The 18,021-nt window shown below is 38.4% G+C and overlaps 1 protein-coding gene across 2 annotated transcripts; it reads left to right on the top strand.

The window, feature by feature from the left end:
- Positions 1–2,371: 2,371 nt before the first annotated feature.
- On the top strand, positions 2,372–17,815 carry cln3 (CLN3 lysosomal/endosomal transmembrane protein, battenin). Of its 2 annotated transcripts, XM_034221546.1 has the most exons (15): positions 2,372–2,672; positions 3,487–3,523; positions 4,570–4,666; positions 4,773–4,850; positions 5,492–5,571; positions 6,579–6,664; positions 8,502–8,574; positions 9,116–9,259; positions 9,860–9,993; positions 11,924–11,976; positions 12,054–12,122; positions 14,348–14,403; positions 14,537–14,630; positions 15,790–15,930; positions 16,699–17,814. In XM_034221546.1, exons 1-15 carry the CDS (start codon positions 2,618–2,620, stop codon positions 16,813–16,815), a joined length of 1,314 nt encoding a protein of 437 aa, XP_034077437.1. In that variant the 5' UTR covers positions 2,372–2,617; the 3' UTR covers positions 16,816–17,814. The 2 variants fall into 2 exon arrangements, with proteins under 2 accessions (XP_034077437.1, XP_034077446.1); XM_034221555.1 differs by lacking the exons at positions 6,579–6,664; positions 8,502–8,574 and having other exon boundaries at positions 16,699–17,815.
- The last annotated feature ends 206 nt before the right edge of the window (positions 17,816–18,021 follow it).

Raw genomic sequence — 18,021 nt, 5'->3', positions numbered from 1 at the left:
ATAGAGAGGATCCTGACCTTCTACAGGTGCACCATAGAGAGGATCCTGACCTTCTACAGGTGCTCCATAGAGAGGATCCTGACCTTCTACAGGTGCACTATAGAGAGCATCCTGACCTTCTACAGGTGCTCCATAGAGAGGATCCTGACCTTCTACAGGTGCACCATAGAGAGGATCCTGACCTTCTACAGGTGCTCCATAGAGAGGATCCTGACTCTACAGAGGGTGGTGAAAACCAGGACGGAGCTGCCCTCCATGGAGGACCTTTACTCCCAGCGGCTCAGGAAGAAGGCCCTCAGGATTACAAAAGACCCCCATCACCCCAGCCACAAACTGTTCTGTCTGCTGCCGTCTGGCAGGTGGTATGCAGCATCCGGACTAAAACCACCAGACTCAGGGACAGCTTCATCCCACAGGCAATACGACTGCTAAACACTTGAGTTTGCACTATTTTTATTTTTAGTGTTGTTTTTCATCTAAAAAACGTTATGACGTAAATTGCACTGTTGAGGAACCTGTGATTTAAGTGTTTTATGAATTACATAATTACACTGTAGTTGTGTATATGCTATGACAATAAACCTTTGAATCTTGTATGATAACACACACAGAGTAAGACAAAGAAATGAGTAACACAGCGTAGAAATACTCTGCAGTAAAAGGCCTTTATTCAAAATTGTACCTAAGTAAAAGTACAACATATTACCATCATACAAATATAGATATGTCAGAAGAAAAAAAGTAAGGATTCTGCAGATTGATATATTGCATTTTTAATTACAATCATGGATGCATTGATGTGATTATTACTTTAATGTTAGATACAATAACCTTAATTGACCCTTTCAGGAAATGTCTTCTGGACTGCAGTTCCACAGAAGATGAAAATCTTACATAGTACACGTTAACAGACATTAACATATTAACACGTGACTAATGTCAACGTGTAACGTATTGCACAACCCTCATGGCCAACATTTACATCTATACATGTGTGTGTAAAGGTGAAGATGGGGTTTTTAGTTGACATTCTGTAGTAGAGTAACTTGTGAATTTCACCAAGGGATCTAAAAAGATATATCTCTATTATTAGATATATTACTTGTTGATAATATTTTCACAAATTGTAAGTCATCTTTATCATAACATATCATTTTATTATTATTATTATTAGATTGGTAGATTCATAGGTATTCAAGTAGTAAAATCACTGGGTTGATATTGTTTAATTTAACTAAAACTACAACCTATTTTGTATTTTTTACTTTTCATTCTCGACTGTAAATAAGTGACTTGATTGAATTTCAAAAAAATAAATTGGTGGGGTATTTTATTATTTTGGTTTATTTATAACCTGGGAACATGCGTACACTTTTAAGAGCCACATTTTGCTGACATGGGACTTTTTGTAATATATTGGGCAATAGGGTTTATTATTTGTAATTGTTTTTAAAAGTAAACAAATCCATACTATCATCCCTGAAGTACATAAGAATGTCTTTGTCCTGGAGTTGAACCTTTTGTCCCGTCTTTTTCCTAATAAAACATTCCACCTCATACCACAATAAAAGCATTCACAAAATAAATGGCCAATAGTCTCTTCTTGTAGATTACAAAATGTACAGGACTATTCAATATCAAGTCCAAATCTTTGCAGTGTCTTTTTTGCTGGATATGTTGTGTGTAAAAGAATCCTCCGCTCCTTAACTTTATTATTGAGCAACACTATATTTCCAATGAACCAAATTCGTTTCCAATAGATGTCTCCATAAAGTGAAGCCCAGAAGAATCTTCCTCTGGGCAGAGTTACAGTTTGAATGCAGTTTCTAATATATTAGTTTGAGCATTTATTCTTGGTAATGTCCACTTCACCAAGGAATATATAGCCTACTGCTAGAAAGACTAACAACTGAAACCTCAGTATCTGAACATCTGAGAAGCTGCAGCACACTCCTTGGCAAAGCATCAAAAAGACCACTGCATATTCTTTTGGTGTAACCGGTAGGTGAAATTTAGAAAGGAATTAATTGTATTTTAGTAATTGCCCATCAGTATTAACAAGTTGTCTAACTAATCAAATACCATGTTCAACCCATCTTTCATAATATAGAGATTTTCTTTTATATTGAATATTCCTGTTGTTCCAAATGTAATAATTGGTTGGTGAAAAATGGTGTTTGTAAATTAGTTTCTAGGCCAGCAGGGCTTGCTTATGAAAGTTGTATAATTGTATACCATTTCACTTTGAAAGTATTATTGTCTTACTACATGTAAATACATGTACTGCAAGCTCGGTATGTAGACGATGCTGCGTCACTGCATAGGAACGATTTTAGATAGTTTTGTTTCCACTGGGAGTTATTTTTATGAAACACCGCGTTTCATGTGACGGGACGTCGTCAAAGTTTACAAAAAGAAACCAGCTCGCGCTTTTCAAATACATATCGTCACAGCTCGGGAGCCGCAGTCTACGATGCTTATCCTGCGAACATTAGCAACGTCAGCCCGGTAAAAACGTTAGCACGGTAACATTAAAAGCGTTAGCCCGGTAACGTTAACTGTTGGTAGCCTGGCGTCCGGTAACGTCAGTGTGATACCTCTCCTCCGGTTCGGTACCATGGAGCAGGCGGCCAGCGTTAACGCAGACCCGGCGCAGCGCTCTGACAGTAACGGTGGGTTCAAGTGTTAGAAATGTACTAGTAGGCCTCTGGGTCCCCAGCACAGAGAAACTGCTGGATGCTAACTTGCATATTTTGGGCAATTTGCACAATTAGTATTAGTTGCATTAGCATATTACATTACATTACATTGCATTTAGCTGACGCTTTTATCCAAAGCGACTTACAATAAGTGCATTCGACCAGGAAGACACAACCATATGTAGACATAGTTTTAAAATGGCTTGGCCGATTTAGAATTTTAAGTGGTTTTGGAAGTTATTGAGGATGTTGAAATTGTTGACATTTTCAGGATCAAACATTGCAGTTTGAACCAGAAAGTGGAAATATGTATACTCTCGGTGGACTGATTTTGACTACCATGAGTAGTAGTGTTGCGAGCATTGGACAAGATGACATTAGTATCTCTACTGTGGACATTTTATTTTTTTACAAATAAATAAGCAATATGTCGAATTCCAACGATCCAGAGTCCCCTAGATCTTTTAAAATCAACACACAATTCAGCAAACATCAGCCAACAGAGAGTATACATATTGCCACTTTCTGGTTCAAACTGGAACAGAAATGGAATCAGCATCCTCAATAACCTCCAAAACAAACCAGAAATATCCCAAAGTTGAACTGTAGTCCACATTGCAAATTGTACAAATTGCCCAACATATGAAAGTTAGCATCCGGCAGTTTCTATGTGCTGGGGACCTGTAATATATATTACTCAACATTTCTGGATTCACAATAGGACTCTATGGCAAATACACTGATATGCTGTATGAGTGGCTAAAGTCATGTGTCTGTGTGTTCACAGGCAGCTGCTCAAAATGGCGGGACTGGACTGGATTCTGGTGAGTGTTTGCAAAAGTTGAAAGTCTAACGGAATAAACACTATTACAAAATAAATTCCATAGAAAATGCGTGCCGGTCATTTTTGACCCACTTATGGAAGCTTGGGGTAGTAATACAAAAACTACAATTTCTTAAAATGTATACAATTTTAAATTAACATTTGAATGGCATGATATCCAAAACATGTTTTTTGAGGAATAGCTGGAATGTGAAATGATAAAAAAATGTAATTACAAAGATACTTCAAGAAAACCACCTCACCGGGTCAAAAAAGACCCACTTATGCATCTAAGGGTTAGTTACATTCATCATCCCCAATGTGTTGCATCCCCCTTTGCACTCGGCATCATTGTGGACACATGTAATGGAATTGTTGTTTTATATCTGTACATATAAATGTTTATATCTTTATACATATATCTTCACACAGGTAGACTACAGCAAAGCTTCTTAAGGGTTAACTGAAGAGCTACTTAGTCAAAGTGATGCAATCTGCTTCGGAAAAATGATCAAATGATCAATGTAGATGTTATATGAGATTATAACAGAATATGATATCAAAATGTCGGTAAAATGCCAATTCATTGAGTTTTTCAAATCAAATTTAAATTGAAAGACAGTAGGAACAGGTCTAACATTTATTTGACTGTTTATTTCATTATTGTTATTACGTTAAAAAAAAAGAACAAGATTTGATTCAAAGGAAAGGTGTGCAGGTAGAGAACGAATGCTAAAAAAGAAATGAAAAGACACATCATTCCTTTCCTTTAATGAAGCAGAATTAATAATATTGTAGTTAAATTAATGGCAAAAAAGTATGAAATACTACTTAAATCCCTATGAACTCCTGCATATAGGTCCCTCCTCTCCAACACTGATTGTACTCTGGAGCACGGTATATTTTGGTCTTTTCTTTGTCATTCAGGAGTTACTCTTTTAAAGCAACCAGTGGCTCAGCTGTGTGTTCCTGATGCATGTGAATGTGCTGCTTACCCTGCATTATTATTATTATTATGATGTAACTCTTCTTCTGTTATCCTGCCAGGCTCCTCGGGTTGTGCAACAACTTTGCCTATGTGGTAATGCTGAGCGCCGCACACGACATCCTCAAAAAGCAAGAGTCAGCGAACGCCACCTCACCTGTGAGCAGTTCAGTATTTCACTATTTGCACTGAGTCTTGTTATTGCCAATGCCTTGAAGCTGTATGTCCTAATGAACACAAAATGATTCCCTTGGTCTATATGTAGACTCCAGCCCCGCTGACTGTGGATGTCCAGGCTGGGAACAGCAGCAGCCCCTACGACTGTAACCCTGTTTCTACTGCGGTAAACACAGTCACTACACCACGAGCTCTCCTGTGCCAACACATACAATAAGGATGAACTATTATCATTATCACTTTGCATTCATCCCAAAAGCATAACGGTGCAGCAAGCATTCGAGCTGTGGAACAACAAGGCTGCTGTTATTGATAAGAGGTGTGTGTGTGTGTGTGTGTGTGTGTGTGTGTGTGTGTGTGTGTGTGTGTGTGTGTGTGTGTGTGTGTGTGTGTGGTGTGTGTGTGTGTGTGTGTGTGTGTGTGTGTGTGTGTGTGTGTGTGTGTGTGTGTGTGTTGTGTGTGTGTGTGTGTGTGTGTGTGTGTGTGTGTGTGTGTGTGTGTGTGTGTGTGTGTGTGTGTGTGTGTGTGTGTGTGTGTGTGTGTGTGTGTGTGTGTGTGTGTGTGTGTGTGTGTGTGTGTGTGTGTGTGTGTGTGTGTGTGTGTGTGTGTGTGTGTGTGTATGTGTAAAGAGAGGTTTTTAGACAAACAGGAAGCGAGATGAGTGAAGAGGTACTGAAACTCATCTGACAATAAGAGAAACGAAGCCGTTGTTACACACATAGAAAACATAGAGTATATATCGCCACACATTAAATAGTAAGTCTGACATAAAAACACAATTGATTTCAAAGACGCTGTCCTCCTCAGGCTGTGCTGTTAGCGGACATCCTCCCAACGCTCATCATCAAGCTGGCGGCTCCCTGTGTCCTCCACAAACTGCCTTATGGGTAAGACACTGTCCGTGTACCTGTCCGTCAAAGTCCAGGATGAACAGTGCTGGACACAGACCTTTAGTGCTGTCGCTCAGTTGAGTTCAAGATACATTTCCCTGTACCCTGGTTAACTCAACACTTGTTCCATGTCGAATTCATATCCCAACACTTCATTTCAATGTTTATTGCTTTTAGAAGGAAATCAAATAAAAGATCAATAACAAATATATAATCAAATATTTATATTGAAATAAGAATTTAAAGTAAGAATAGGAAATCAAAAAGATCAAATAAAAACACAATAAGTTAAATTAAGAAATAAAAAATAAGATATACAAATATTTATATAAATATGATAAATTAAATCAAGAAGATCAAATAAATGTATATAGAAATAAGAAATTGAAGAATGAATGTGCAATTGAAAGACAAAAGGAAGATATCAAAACAAGAAATTGATTACATAAACACAAATATTTCAATAAAAAAACAAGTTAAAGTAAAAATGTGCTATCAAAGAAAAGAATAATATAAAGATATATGAATATAAGCAGTTACAATAAAATGTCCAATAAAAGACTAAACTATATAAACATAACAAGTGAAATAAAGAATGAGTACATTGCAGTACAAAATCTAACATGTAGTGTATATTCCAGCTGATGCAGTGTATTAGTGTACTCTGATATTAGTCCTGAGTTACACAGATGAAAAGGGTTTGGCTGCTGATGGTTGGGGTCCTTCTAACCTGGCTAGGGTCCTTCTAAGCTGTTTTATTGATACATTTAGCACCGTGCTGCTGTTTCACTCAACTCTTTCATACCATTTCCCCGTGGTCTTATATTTAAAAGTGTTCAGTTTGATTGATGGAAGCGTATGAAAGTGGAGTCGTTCTAGTACAGGTTGTGCTGGCTGTACATCCGATTGGCTGCTCATAGGAGCACGTTGTCCAAACAACAGCATGTTTATTTGTATAATACATTAGTAGTGGTGGATTTACTGCCTCATTCCTGTTTCTGTAGTTTCCGGGTGTTGTTCTGCGCCCTGATGGCAGCCACAAGTTTCCTCCTGGTGTCCTTCTCCTCAGCGATGTGGATGAGCATTCTGGGTAAATTCTGTTCTTATTATTTTGAGTCACAGCTCTTATCGTTGTGTGTAGTGGAACATCTGATAACGGAGTGTCAGAAAGAGTCAGCTTGGTTTCAGCTAATCTTATCTGAACGGATGCTGCTGCGACGATTCCACTGAAATGTGATGCTTTCATGGTTTTATCATGAAATATGGATCGGAGTGCCTGATAATAACTAAGTGTGTCTGTAGCAAAGACGTTTAAGAGAAGGAGGCAAATGAATCTAAATGAGTGTTGAGTTACAGAACATGATGTGGAGGAAATATTTGATTGAACTGCCTTATTTCTTTTATTATTATTATTATTATTATTATTATTATTATTATTATATAGTTCCAAATCAAATATTTGCTTTCAAATGAAAACTGCTCAAAAGAACAATAATCAGGCTGCCAGATGGCTCCTGAACCCATCAGGCAATGTCATCCCCTCTATCTCTCCATTTCACCTCTGTATCTCTAAGAAAAGGCACAATCTGGCAAAAACAAGTTCATATTACTTTATATATATATATAAATAACACCACAATACTGATATTTTAACTAAGGAAGAGTTCAATAATGAATATTTGGTGCAATAACCCTGATTGGCAGTAACAGCTTTCATTAGTGTCACCATCCTCTAGCTGATTTTAAACATGTAGACAACAGTTCATGACCATCGATGTTTATCTTGATAACTGGGTATCCTGAGGTTTGTAAATGGCGCTTTGGGGATTAGGCAAACCATGATCTGCTGCTCCTCCATACACGGCGCCTCGACTGACCTGTCTGTTGACAAACCTCTGAGTGTTGGGAGCTTGGCATAGCAAAAGGTGGTTCATCTTGTATGTGGCTTGGTTCATATGTCTTTCACTAATCTGCCTTATTCAAGCCTTGCTGAAGCCTCATCACCAATTCTCAACAGACTGTATCACTGGGCGTGAAACATGTTGCCTCTCCAGGTCTCTGGTAAACCATTAGAAGACTTGTGAAAAGCTACAAATGTGACTCATCAGAGCACATGGCCTTATTCCAGTCCTCTATAGTCCAACCCTTATGGTCTTTGTTGACTCATCTTTGAGGTAATAACTTTCTTTTACTATATATACACATTAAAATACATTAAAAACGTATACTTTATACATATTTTGTGGTTAAAAGAAGTATTGAATAAGAATGAACCTAGTTTTTTTTGCATTATTACAAGTATAAAACCACGTCATCTTTTATTCTTTTAACCATTTTTTACTTTATCCAAATACATACTCCAATTGACAATATTCTTATTTTTGACTTGCTATTTTATCAGTGCTTTTCGGAATAAATCTAAAACAATTATTTTACTCAAACATATCTTTAAATAGTAAAAACCAGAGAAACGAATAATTTAGCACGGGTCTCTTTTCCACAGCTCTATTTATATCAATTGTAGTGTGTGAGAATGTTCTTTTTAAAAATGACTATTTTACTAATACATGTCATTAATCCATAATTCATGTTTGCAGTTCCTCACAAGGGTCAATAATGTCACATGTTTGGGAGACAGAGGAAATACTTGAATCATTCTGGCTACAAGTCTTGAATAATCATGATTAAAGCTTATTAACTGTACTGGTGACATTTCTATTGAAATGATATAAGAACACAACTTTATTGTCCACTAAAGGGTCAAATTGTCAGTTGCACATCGAGCAGTTCAGTGCAGGTTACAGAGAGGCGTTGTGGGGTAAATGCTAGAGGAAGAAACATGGTTAGATCTATCAACCACACATACCACTATTCACTTTAAGCTCATTTCATAAGGCGGCTCTGTGCCTCCCTCCTGTGTGTTCCAGGAGTGATCTTTGCCAGTATCAGCGCCGGACTGGGAGAACTGTCCTTCCTCTCCCTCACTGTGTACTTCAGCAGGTAAACGCTTCCTCTAACCAAGGATGAACTGATTACACTTGTGTGGTCAAAGTTCACTGTGACCTCACAACACGGTGAGGGCAGGTCTAGTTTTGCGCTTCACTCTGAAATCGCTGATGTTAGAGCTTACTCAGAGGAACCTAGAAGGAAGCACCTTCCAAACAACGCTCTCCTCTCAATGCCGTGCAACAATGATGTGACTCAAGCTAGTGCTAACTCATGAAAGAGTATTTAAATAGCTCTTTGTCACAAACCTAAAGCAGTGGGAAATGACCAGGCGATTGTCAGCAATGATGTCACACCATAGCTTCTGATGGTCTGTCTATAGAGTGGTGCAGGTATGAGTCTGTTAAACAGGAGATGAGTCAGCAATTCTGTTTCGCTGCTCTCAAATGAAATGGGTTTTGGTTAGAGGCGGGAAATAAAGGCTGTGGTTGAGTATCATAAACGTGTGTTTGCCACAGATACTATTTTCTGCAATATTCCAATATCCAATCCAAAAGTCCAATGGAGTCCTTGTGATCCCCCCCCCCCCGGGTAGGGATGTGCTGGGCGCCTGGGGCTCAGGCACCGGGGGAGCTGGTGTCGCTGGAGCCTTCCTGTACTCAGGACTCACCCAGGTGGGCCTGTCTCCCCAGGTCACGCTCCAAATCATGCTGGTGGTCCCGTTCGCTATGTTGATCAGGTGAGTGTGGAGTTCCAGAGCTGATAAGACATTATGACGCATTTGCACAATAACAGGCTGACATTCTTTACAGATGATATGCTGCTTCATACAGCTGAAGGAAAGTGCAGGGTCGTTATTTCACTTTTCATGGTTTGTTTTATAACTTTGAATCTCAGTGGATGTATTTAGAATAGTTTCATATTGATTGACGGAAGGTAAAATGAGTAAATAAGAAAAGAGAGTTATCAAGAACATCAAAACAACAATTATTTTCACGATAAACACTTGATTGATGATGAGGTAGTAAAAAAGTCCTTCATTTTTTACCTCGTTACCTAATATTTGATTACACTATTTAAATATATTTTCCTTTTTACAAACAACTGACCAGAGGAAGATCTTGGGTAGATAATGATGAGAAAATAATGATTTGTTTGTTTGTGGGAGAGATGTCCTTCTGGAGGGAACACAGGGATGCTAACCTTTGCACACCATTTAAATGCACATAAACACAATAAACACACTACAGGAAAGTCAAAACTCCAAAAAGCAGAATCACCTCAGTTCTTCTCAACGTTCAAATGAAAATATTTGTACTTTTGCTTTCCCCCCCACCAGCTACTTCTTCCTGCTGGCTCCTCCACCTACTCTCCCTCAGTGGAGAGAGAAGCAGTATGCTGCGGTGGTGTCAGAGGAGAGGCAGCAGCTGATGGATGACTCAGAGGAAGAGGAGCAGGGAGAGTCAACCCCAGGTACATGTCACAGACAAATCAAAAAGGTTCAAGTGGATGGGATTGAAATGACATGAACGAGTTTATCTGCCGTTGTGCATTGCATGCATGGAAGGCCTTTGAGTGCATTACTGTTGTCTGATCAGATAATAAAGGAAGCACATGTTGTTTCAGTGGGGAAAACATTTAAACATTTGATATGAAAGGGATTTCATATAAGCACACCTCTGATTTGATTACATTAAACACCAGGCCTCATGGTGAGATTTAAGATCAGATGAAGTCATTGGTGTCAGTTTATCTCAGTGTGGAGGGAGTGGTTTCAGTGATAAGGAAAGTACGTGGGTGGATTTGTGCGGGGAAACGGAGATATGTTGGATGTTATCCGCTCTGTGTTGCAGAGAAAGCTAATATTTGCACTTTGAACTCAATGTGTTAATAACTTCTTTTGATACTGCAAAGATAGCAGTTTCACCCAACTTCCATTCTGAGTGCTCAGCTTGGCTACACAATTAGATGGCAAACAAGAATATTGAACTACTTTGTAAAAGATAGAACTAATGGAAAAGGGAAAATTACACTGATATGGTGTTTTAAAGCAACGAGTGGGAGTTTTGAAACAAATCTGATAGATCCCAGACTAAATAACAATACAAGTTCTGCTTGGCATCAACTATACAACAAATAATAACACATATTTATACATATTTACCAAAGCAAACTATCTAAAGAGAAAGAATAAAATAATGTTAATATACAATTTAAATGGACACTATTGTCCTCTAATGACATCATATTCTTTTTTGAAGGGATGCACAAGGCCTAAACCTGCAGATTGAGATTATGTTTGGAGTAGCGGAAACACATGCTAACACATCATTGACATATTAAGACCTTTTGAGATGATAACCCAAATATAATATAATATGTTCTTATTGACACATGTAGCTGACATACAATACAGCTTTATTTATAGAGCACTTTAAACCTCCAGACCAAAGTGCTGTACAGTCAAATAAACAAAAACATAACACAGCACAGCTCACACACCATAAAACAAGTATAAGTAAAAGCAATAGACAATTTAAAAGCAATAAAAGCAACACTCTAAAATATGTCAATACGCTAAGGAGAAGAGGTGGGTTTTAAGAAGCGATTTAAAAACAGGCAGTGTGTCTGATATGCAGGGAGAGATGGTTCCACAGTGTGGGAGCCACGGCCCCCTCTGAGCTTAGACCTGGTTCTGGGCACGTTCAGGAGCAGTTGATCAGCTGACCTGAGAGGGCGGTTGTGCGTGTAAGGGTGTAGCAGCTCAGAAAGATGTGGTGGGGTCAAGCCATCCAGAGGCAAATAGTATCACTTCCTTTGGTTCCACTTCACCTGATGCAAATGACTGAAATATAATAAAACAGATCTAATAGTTCCCTTCTCTTGAGGGGATAGAATTAGCTTTTTCTTGTCAGTTTTAATTCATGTATAACCACTTTATGTGCAAGTGCTGCATAATTAATCCAAATCTTATCGTAATCACAATTCAAACCCGTGCAATATCTAAATCCCAGTAAGCACAATGTTTTAGTAAAGGGCAAAGATCTTTAATATGATTTTATATGAATGATTGTGCTGCTGCAGAGAAGTCATGGTCTACAAACGGCATTCTCACGCTACGATCCTCATTTGGTACAGATCCACACAATGATCATTTTAATTTTCTTTTCTAAATGATGCTCCTTCCCTCAATTATTGCAAATCATATTGCAATTGGAATATCAGTCCAAATATTTGCAAGTTATGCTTTTTTCAAAATCATACAGCCCTAATATGGGCAGCCTGAGTTGCTGAGACCATGCTGTTTCTCGCTTATTTGACAACACAGGCAGATTTAAAGAGGCTTTTCACAATGAATGAATCATGTTATTGGTTCATGCTTTCGTCCCCCTCAATGTAACAGGGAACAGGAGCAGCGGACCGCTCACCCCTAAAGAAAAACTTCATGTCATCAGAGTAAGCACACTCTTCCCTTCATTTTAAATATGTGTATCTTTCTGATCAGCCCTAACATCTCTTGTTCCTGTGAGCAGGGCCTGATGAGGTTTGTGTTCCCGCTGGGACTGGTCTACTTCGCTGAGTATTTCATAAACCAGGGCTTGGTAAGTTTGAGTTGTTGGGCCAAATCCAACATTAGTGTGCTGTAGTCTGAACGATGGTATGAATTGATGGTTCATGACATTTCAACTTTTGAAAATATAGCTAATAGAGTGGTGCAGTGATCACTTGTTTTTCTCTGCCGACATGAATGTTAACATCAGAAGGGCTCGCTCAACAAAACTGTAATGGCTATATATATAACCAATGGCAAAAAGAAGCCTCAGTGGGGTATTTAGACTAGTGTTGTCACGATACCAACATTTTGGTTTCGATACCGATACCAAGTCAAGAATTGCGATTCCGATTATTTTCTTAAAAATAGGGAAACAGTCTTAAATGTAATTATTGTGCTTTATTTCACACCATAACCATAACACAAACTTTTAAACAATGAGAACAATAAATAAAATACATGACAAGAGTTTGTATTGAATACAATTAAGCATCATCTATAAACAAGTTTTTTGTTTTTCGCTACTGGCGTCTTTTTTGTCAACAAGCCGAGGCGCAGCAGCAGTTGCACTCCCACTTGCAGCCATGCTTCTCGCTTTCTCACATGCTCTGGCAGCTAGCGCGTGCACGAGAGAGGGGAGGCACTTAGAGCGTGCTTGAGAGGGGAGGGGCTGCAGAGCAGGCACAGCTGCAGTGCAGGGAGTGGAAGCAGAGCGCTGAACACACACGGCTCTTATTAAAACGGCGCTTTCTCACCGGAGTACTTTTCCCCGTCATTTTTAAAGTACCGATACTAATGAAACGGAGGAATCGTAACATTTTTAACGGCAGGGTATCGCGGTACCCTTCAAGTATCGGTACACCGTGCAACACCAATTAGACTATGTTTTTGTCTAAGATAAAACATTAGCATATCTTAAAGGGGACCTATCATGCAAAATGTACTTTTGTATGTCTTGTATACATAAATATGTGTGTGTCAGGGAACTCACAAAGTGTCAGAAAACAAAACCCTCACTCTTTTCCTCCGTACCTAAATCTCTAAAAACGGGGGTACAACGGAATATCGGAAATGTGGACTGGCTTCACACCCACGGCCCTATCAGAAACAATGCCTGACATGTTTTGGACGTAATATGGTCTTTGTTTACATTAGCAAGCATCGCTAACACTCAGAGCTAACGCTGTACTGGAGAGAGTATGTGTAAAGAAGCAGGAAATATAAAAAGGAACTCACCTTGTGGTAAACCCGCAAGAGAAAAAGCCTTTGAGCTCCATACTGTTTCAGAAATAATCCTTGATGTGGTTTGGAACATGTTAGTGTTTAATCACGGCAGCATTTAGCTGAGTATCTCGTAGAATTCTGAGCAGGCATTTGCTCCCCCTCCTCTTTTTTCTTTTTTTCAAGTTAAGGACCCCGAACCTACAGTTCTCTAACAGGGCTGAAATCAAGCCCCCAGGAAGTGCGCCGGACTCTGATGAAAATATTCGTTGCGTCCAAACGGCGGTACTACACTTTCCGTATCAGTCCGTGACATCATTGGGCCCGGAAAGACTTTTCCCCATTGACTAACATGGGGAAAGAAACGTCTGTAAATCAGCGGATAATTGTTTTAAAACTAAACAAAGTACCCAGTATGAACTATTTTATAGCCCTTATTATAATCATTAGGTCCTTAAAGTTCTAAAATGCACTAAAAGCCGAATCTAGATTTGTTTTCTGTCTCCATTCATTCTACTGAGCTGAGAGCATGGCTGAGAGTGGGGGGGCGGGGCTTAAGGGGAGCAGGCTCTGTGAGCGCACATACGGGTTCTTCTGCTCTGACAGCTAGGCATGATGGGTAATCTGTGACGTTTCGCTCTCTCAAAAGTTGGGCCATTTTGTCTTCCTGCTCCAATGAGCAGCTCTCATAGGAAAGATAGAGACCCCGCCTCCCACGCTGTATCCACTTATTATACATCCATGGCTGAAATAGAGGGATGTGAGGGATGTCTAAAATGCATGATCTGTTTGGTATTTTGAGCAAAATACATCATAGACATGTTTGTATATATAATATATGCCTAAAAATAGCATGATAGGAGACCTTTAAGCTTGAGTTAGCCACAGACCTTGTTAAGGCATCTGCTGTAACTCTATACACGTTCAAAAGCAGTTGACTTGAAGACGAGGGAACCCGATGTGGTAAAATGCTGAATCATTTCCGAGTTTTAGAACTGATTCCTGCACCTCTCTATAATGAGCACGGACTAATGTTGGCGTTTCTTTTCCCAGATGGAGCTCCTGTATTTCCCCAATGTGTTTCTGTCTCATGCAGAGCAGTACCGCTGGTCAGTTAACCTCACTGTTATATTTTCTGAAGGATTCAAAAGTGATATATTTGTTCCTTTTTGACAACTGTTTGCCTCTTATGTGTGTGTAGGCTATCAACCTGATTCTCATTGTGTGTGTGTGTGTGTGCAGGTACCAGACGTTGTACCAGGTTGGTGTGTTGGTGTCTCGATCATCCCTGTGCTGCATAAAGATCAGGAAACTGTGGGCTCTCTCTTTGCTCCAGGTGAGAAATGCACACTAAAAAAAATCTCAAATTATTATGACATTTCAATTTGAACACATTTGTAAAATGTCAACTGCCAACATTTTTTAAATTCCGTATTCCTTAAATTTCCACATGTGGCAACGAATTTGGGAGGACAAACACCCAGGGCAAAGTCAAATATTAAAAAAGCTACAAAGCTATTGGTTGATAGTAATCACTTATTGGGTACATTTGCATTTTATATACTGCTTAATACTAATCTACAACCAACCATACATTTGTTCTGGATGTACCATTTGACATACTGTAGGTATATGGTATGGATGTAATACATTTTTGGAGAAAAAAAATCCCTTTTTTCACCTAACCCAGATAGTGTGGTTCAGGACTGACTCATTAACTCGGAAATTAGTTAGCATTTGAATACTTAAAATGTCCTACATGAAATATATCAGTAAACCCCCCCGGGCGCTGTACAATAGCTGCCCACTGCTCCTAGTACTAGGATGGGTTAAATGCAGAGGTCAAATGTCACTGTGTGCTGTGTTCTCTGCATGTGTGACCATTAACGAGGGTTTCATTCCTCCGATTCTATTCTATTAGCCGCCTTTAGCTTAGCGCTGGTCATGTGACGTCATATCGGTTTTTTTTACCATTAGTTTTTTACTTTGGGTAATTGCTTTTATGCTTCAACTACTAAGTGGTGTTGATATGAGGAGATTATCCTGCTGAACAAAACAGTAGAAAACTGCTCTTTCAAATATAGCTATCACTTTTTTTATTGCCGTCTTTTGTGTTCATTTTATTTTGTTAAATTAAAGACTGTTGGAAATCTTTTTTATTTATTTTATTTCATAAGCAATTTCCTGTAATGTAGGGTTAATCACAAAATACGCTGTGATCACCATTAAGTTTGGGAATTATTAATATATTTTATTATTTAGAAGGTAATACTGTTATATTTGACTATATTTTTTATTAAATCAAATTCCTCGTACGTGTAAACCTACCTGGTAATAAACACCACACACCTATCTTTATCACCAGCTGTTATCACAAATATGCACAGAATAAAATATTTCCTAAAATATTAACAACAGTCCAGAGTACAAATCCTTTTCCTTCTAATCTGTGGGTGGATGTTTGCATACTGCTGACTCTGCTGTCTGTGCTCCAGGTGGTGAACGCGCTGCTGCTCCTGCTGGCGGTGCGTTTTCACCTCCTGCCCAATCCCTGGACCGTGTTCGCCATCATCCTCTACGAGGGTCTGCTGGGCGGAGCGGCCTACGTCAACACCTTCTACTTCATCAGCAAGGAGGTAGGCTGCGCCATTGATCAAAATGTAGATTGTGATAATTCATTGACTTTAGGGGTAAGTCTTTTTATTCCACTTCAAACCCTTTATAGTTTATTTGCCAGTTGCTTATTGTGAACCCGGAAATGTTGAGTTCCCCAAAGTGTTATGTTAGAAATGTATAGTACGGGTCCCCAGCACATAGAAACTTCCGGATGCTAACTTACATATGTTGGGCAATTAGCACAAGTTGCGTTATTTAGCATACTGTATGCAGACAATAGCTAAAAAAAACATATTTGCCCATTTGGACAATTTTGGAGTGGTCTTGGAGGTTATTGAGGATGTTGTATCGATATCTGAGCTTTCAGGATCAAGAATTTCAGTTTGAACCAGAACGTGGCCATATCTGTACTCCCGGTTGGCTGAAATTGATTTAACATCCTTCAATGACCTACAAAAAACATCCAAACATTTTCCAAATCTGCCAAGTCATTTCTTAGCTTTTGTCTACATATGCTAATTAATGCTAAGTAACACAACTTATGCCAATTATATAACATAAGCAAGTTAGCATGCGGTAGTTTCTATGTGCTGAGGACCTACACTATACATTTCTAACTGTTTGGGTACTCAACATTTCCAGGTTTAAACTGCTGGCAAATAGACTTTTAAGAGAGTGTTTGGTGATGCATCAGCATACCGCCCTGCTCTGTGTACAACTGACTTGTTCATTATTCTACATCACATGTCCAGTGTGTGTTCATCCTGAATTATTTGTTGTGTCCACAGTCTGAAGACAGACACAGGGAGTTTGCCATGGCTGCTGCCAGTGTAGGAGACAGTCTGGGCATCGCTCTGGCTGGACTCGCTGCTTTCCCCGTGCACAGATACTTCTGTTCCCTATGACGCAGCCCACACACACCTCCACCATGAATCAGCAGGAAGTGGGTGGGTGCCTGCTATTTCAGGGATTGAAAACAGGAGACTACGTTTCTACATAAAAGTGGTGGTGGTGGAAACACTTTTGACCTACTTCTACTACTGATCAACTACTGCTGCTTTTTGGGAAGCACACCTCTGATTTGGAGCCTGCTTCCAGTATTTCTTTACAGAAGGCATGGTAAAAGCTAACTGAAATGAATAATGCAAAAACGGTATTAGAAGTCTGTTGCCGGCAGAAAATGATTGCAGACTTGTAGTGCACTTTTTCTTTAGCTGCTTTGCAAGTTAAAGAGGCCCTTTATGCTTTTGGGGTTATCTTTCCTTGGGTTCAATCGTGAAAAACATTTAATATGAAGAAGCAAATGCATGTCAGGAAATATCCAGTTGATGTCTACAGCAGTCGTAGTTAGGCTGAATGAAGAAATGGACATAGTATATCATCTTATTTTCAAACATACAACTTATCTTACTAAGGTTAACATTATACAACCATGTTAAGCTTTTAATCCAAAAAAAGTAGTACAACACAATTCTGTACTGAAGGCTAAAATGTAATTAGACATTTTCAATATTGTAATTGATATGATGTTGTGGGATCTTTAATCTGTTTTTACGTTATTGCATTTTGCTGAAGTGTCCTTGATACTGACACAGTTGACACTTGACACAGCTATTGAGTACTGACTGTTTGTGGTTTAACACGTCAAAGTGATGTTAACAAAGGAAGTTAAAAGGTTTTTTTTTTGTGTGCTTTAATATTGAATATACTGTAACAATATGAAAAACTGGACTATGCCCAGAGCTTTCAAATACTAATATTATTAAATGTACATACATCTTTATTTAATTGTATTGCTTACTTTAACATCTTATGTTTATATTAATATTTTCATTATTTGTATTTCTTTCTCTTTTGTGTGTATGTATATATATATATATATATAGATATATATATATATATATATATATATATATATATATAGATATATATCTAGATAGTATATATATATATATATATATATATATATATATATATATATAGTATATATATGTATATATATATATATATATATATATATATATATATATATATATGTATATATATATATATATATATATATATATATATATGGAGCAACTGTCATAATCCCCAATTTCCCCCTGGATAAA

Source organism: Gymnodraco acuticeps, unplaced genomic scaffold (assembly GCF_902827175.1).
Source record: "Gymnodraco acuticeps unplaced genomic scaffold, fGymAcu1.1, whole genome shotgun sequence".
Classification (NCBI taxonomy): Eukaryota; Metazoa; Chordata; class Actinopteri; order Perciformes; family Bathydraconidae; genus Gymnodraco; species Gymnodraco acuticeps.
This window is presented reverse-complemented; position numbering and strand designations above follow the sequence as displayed.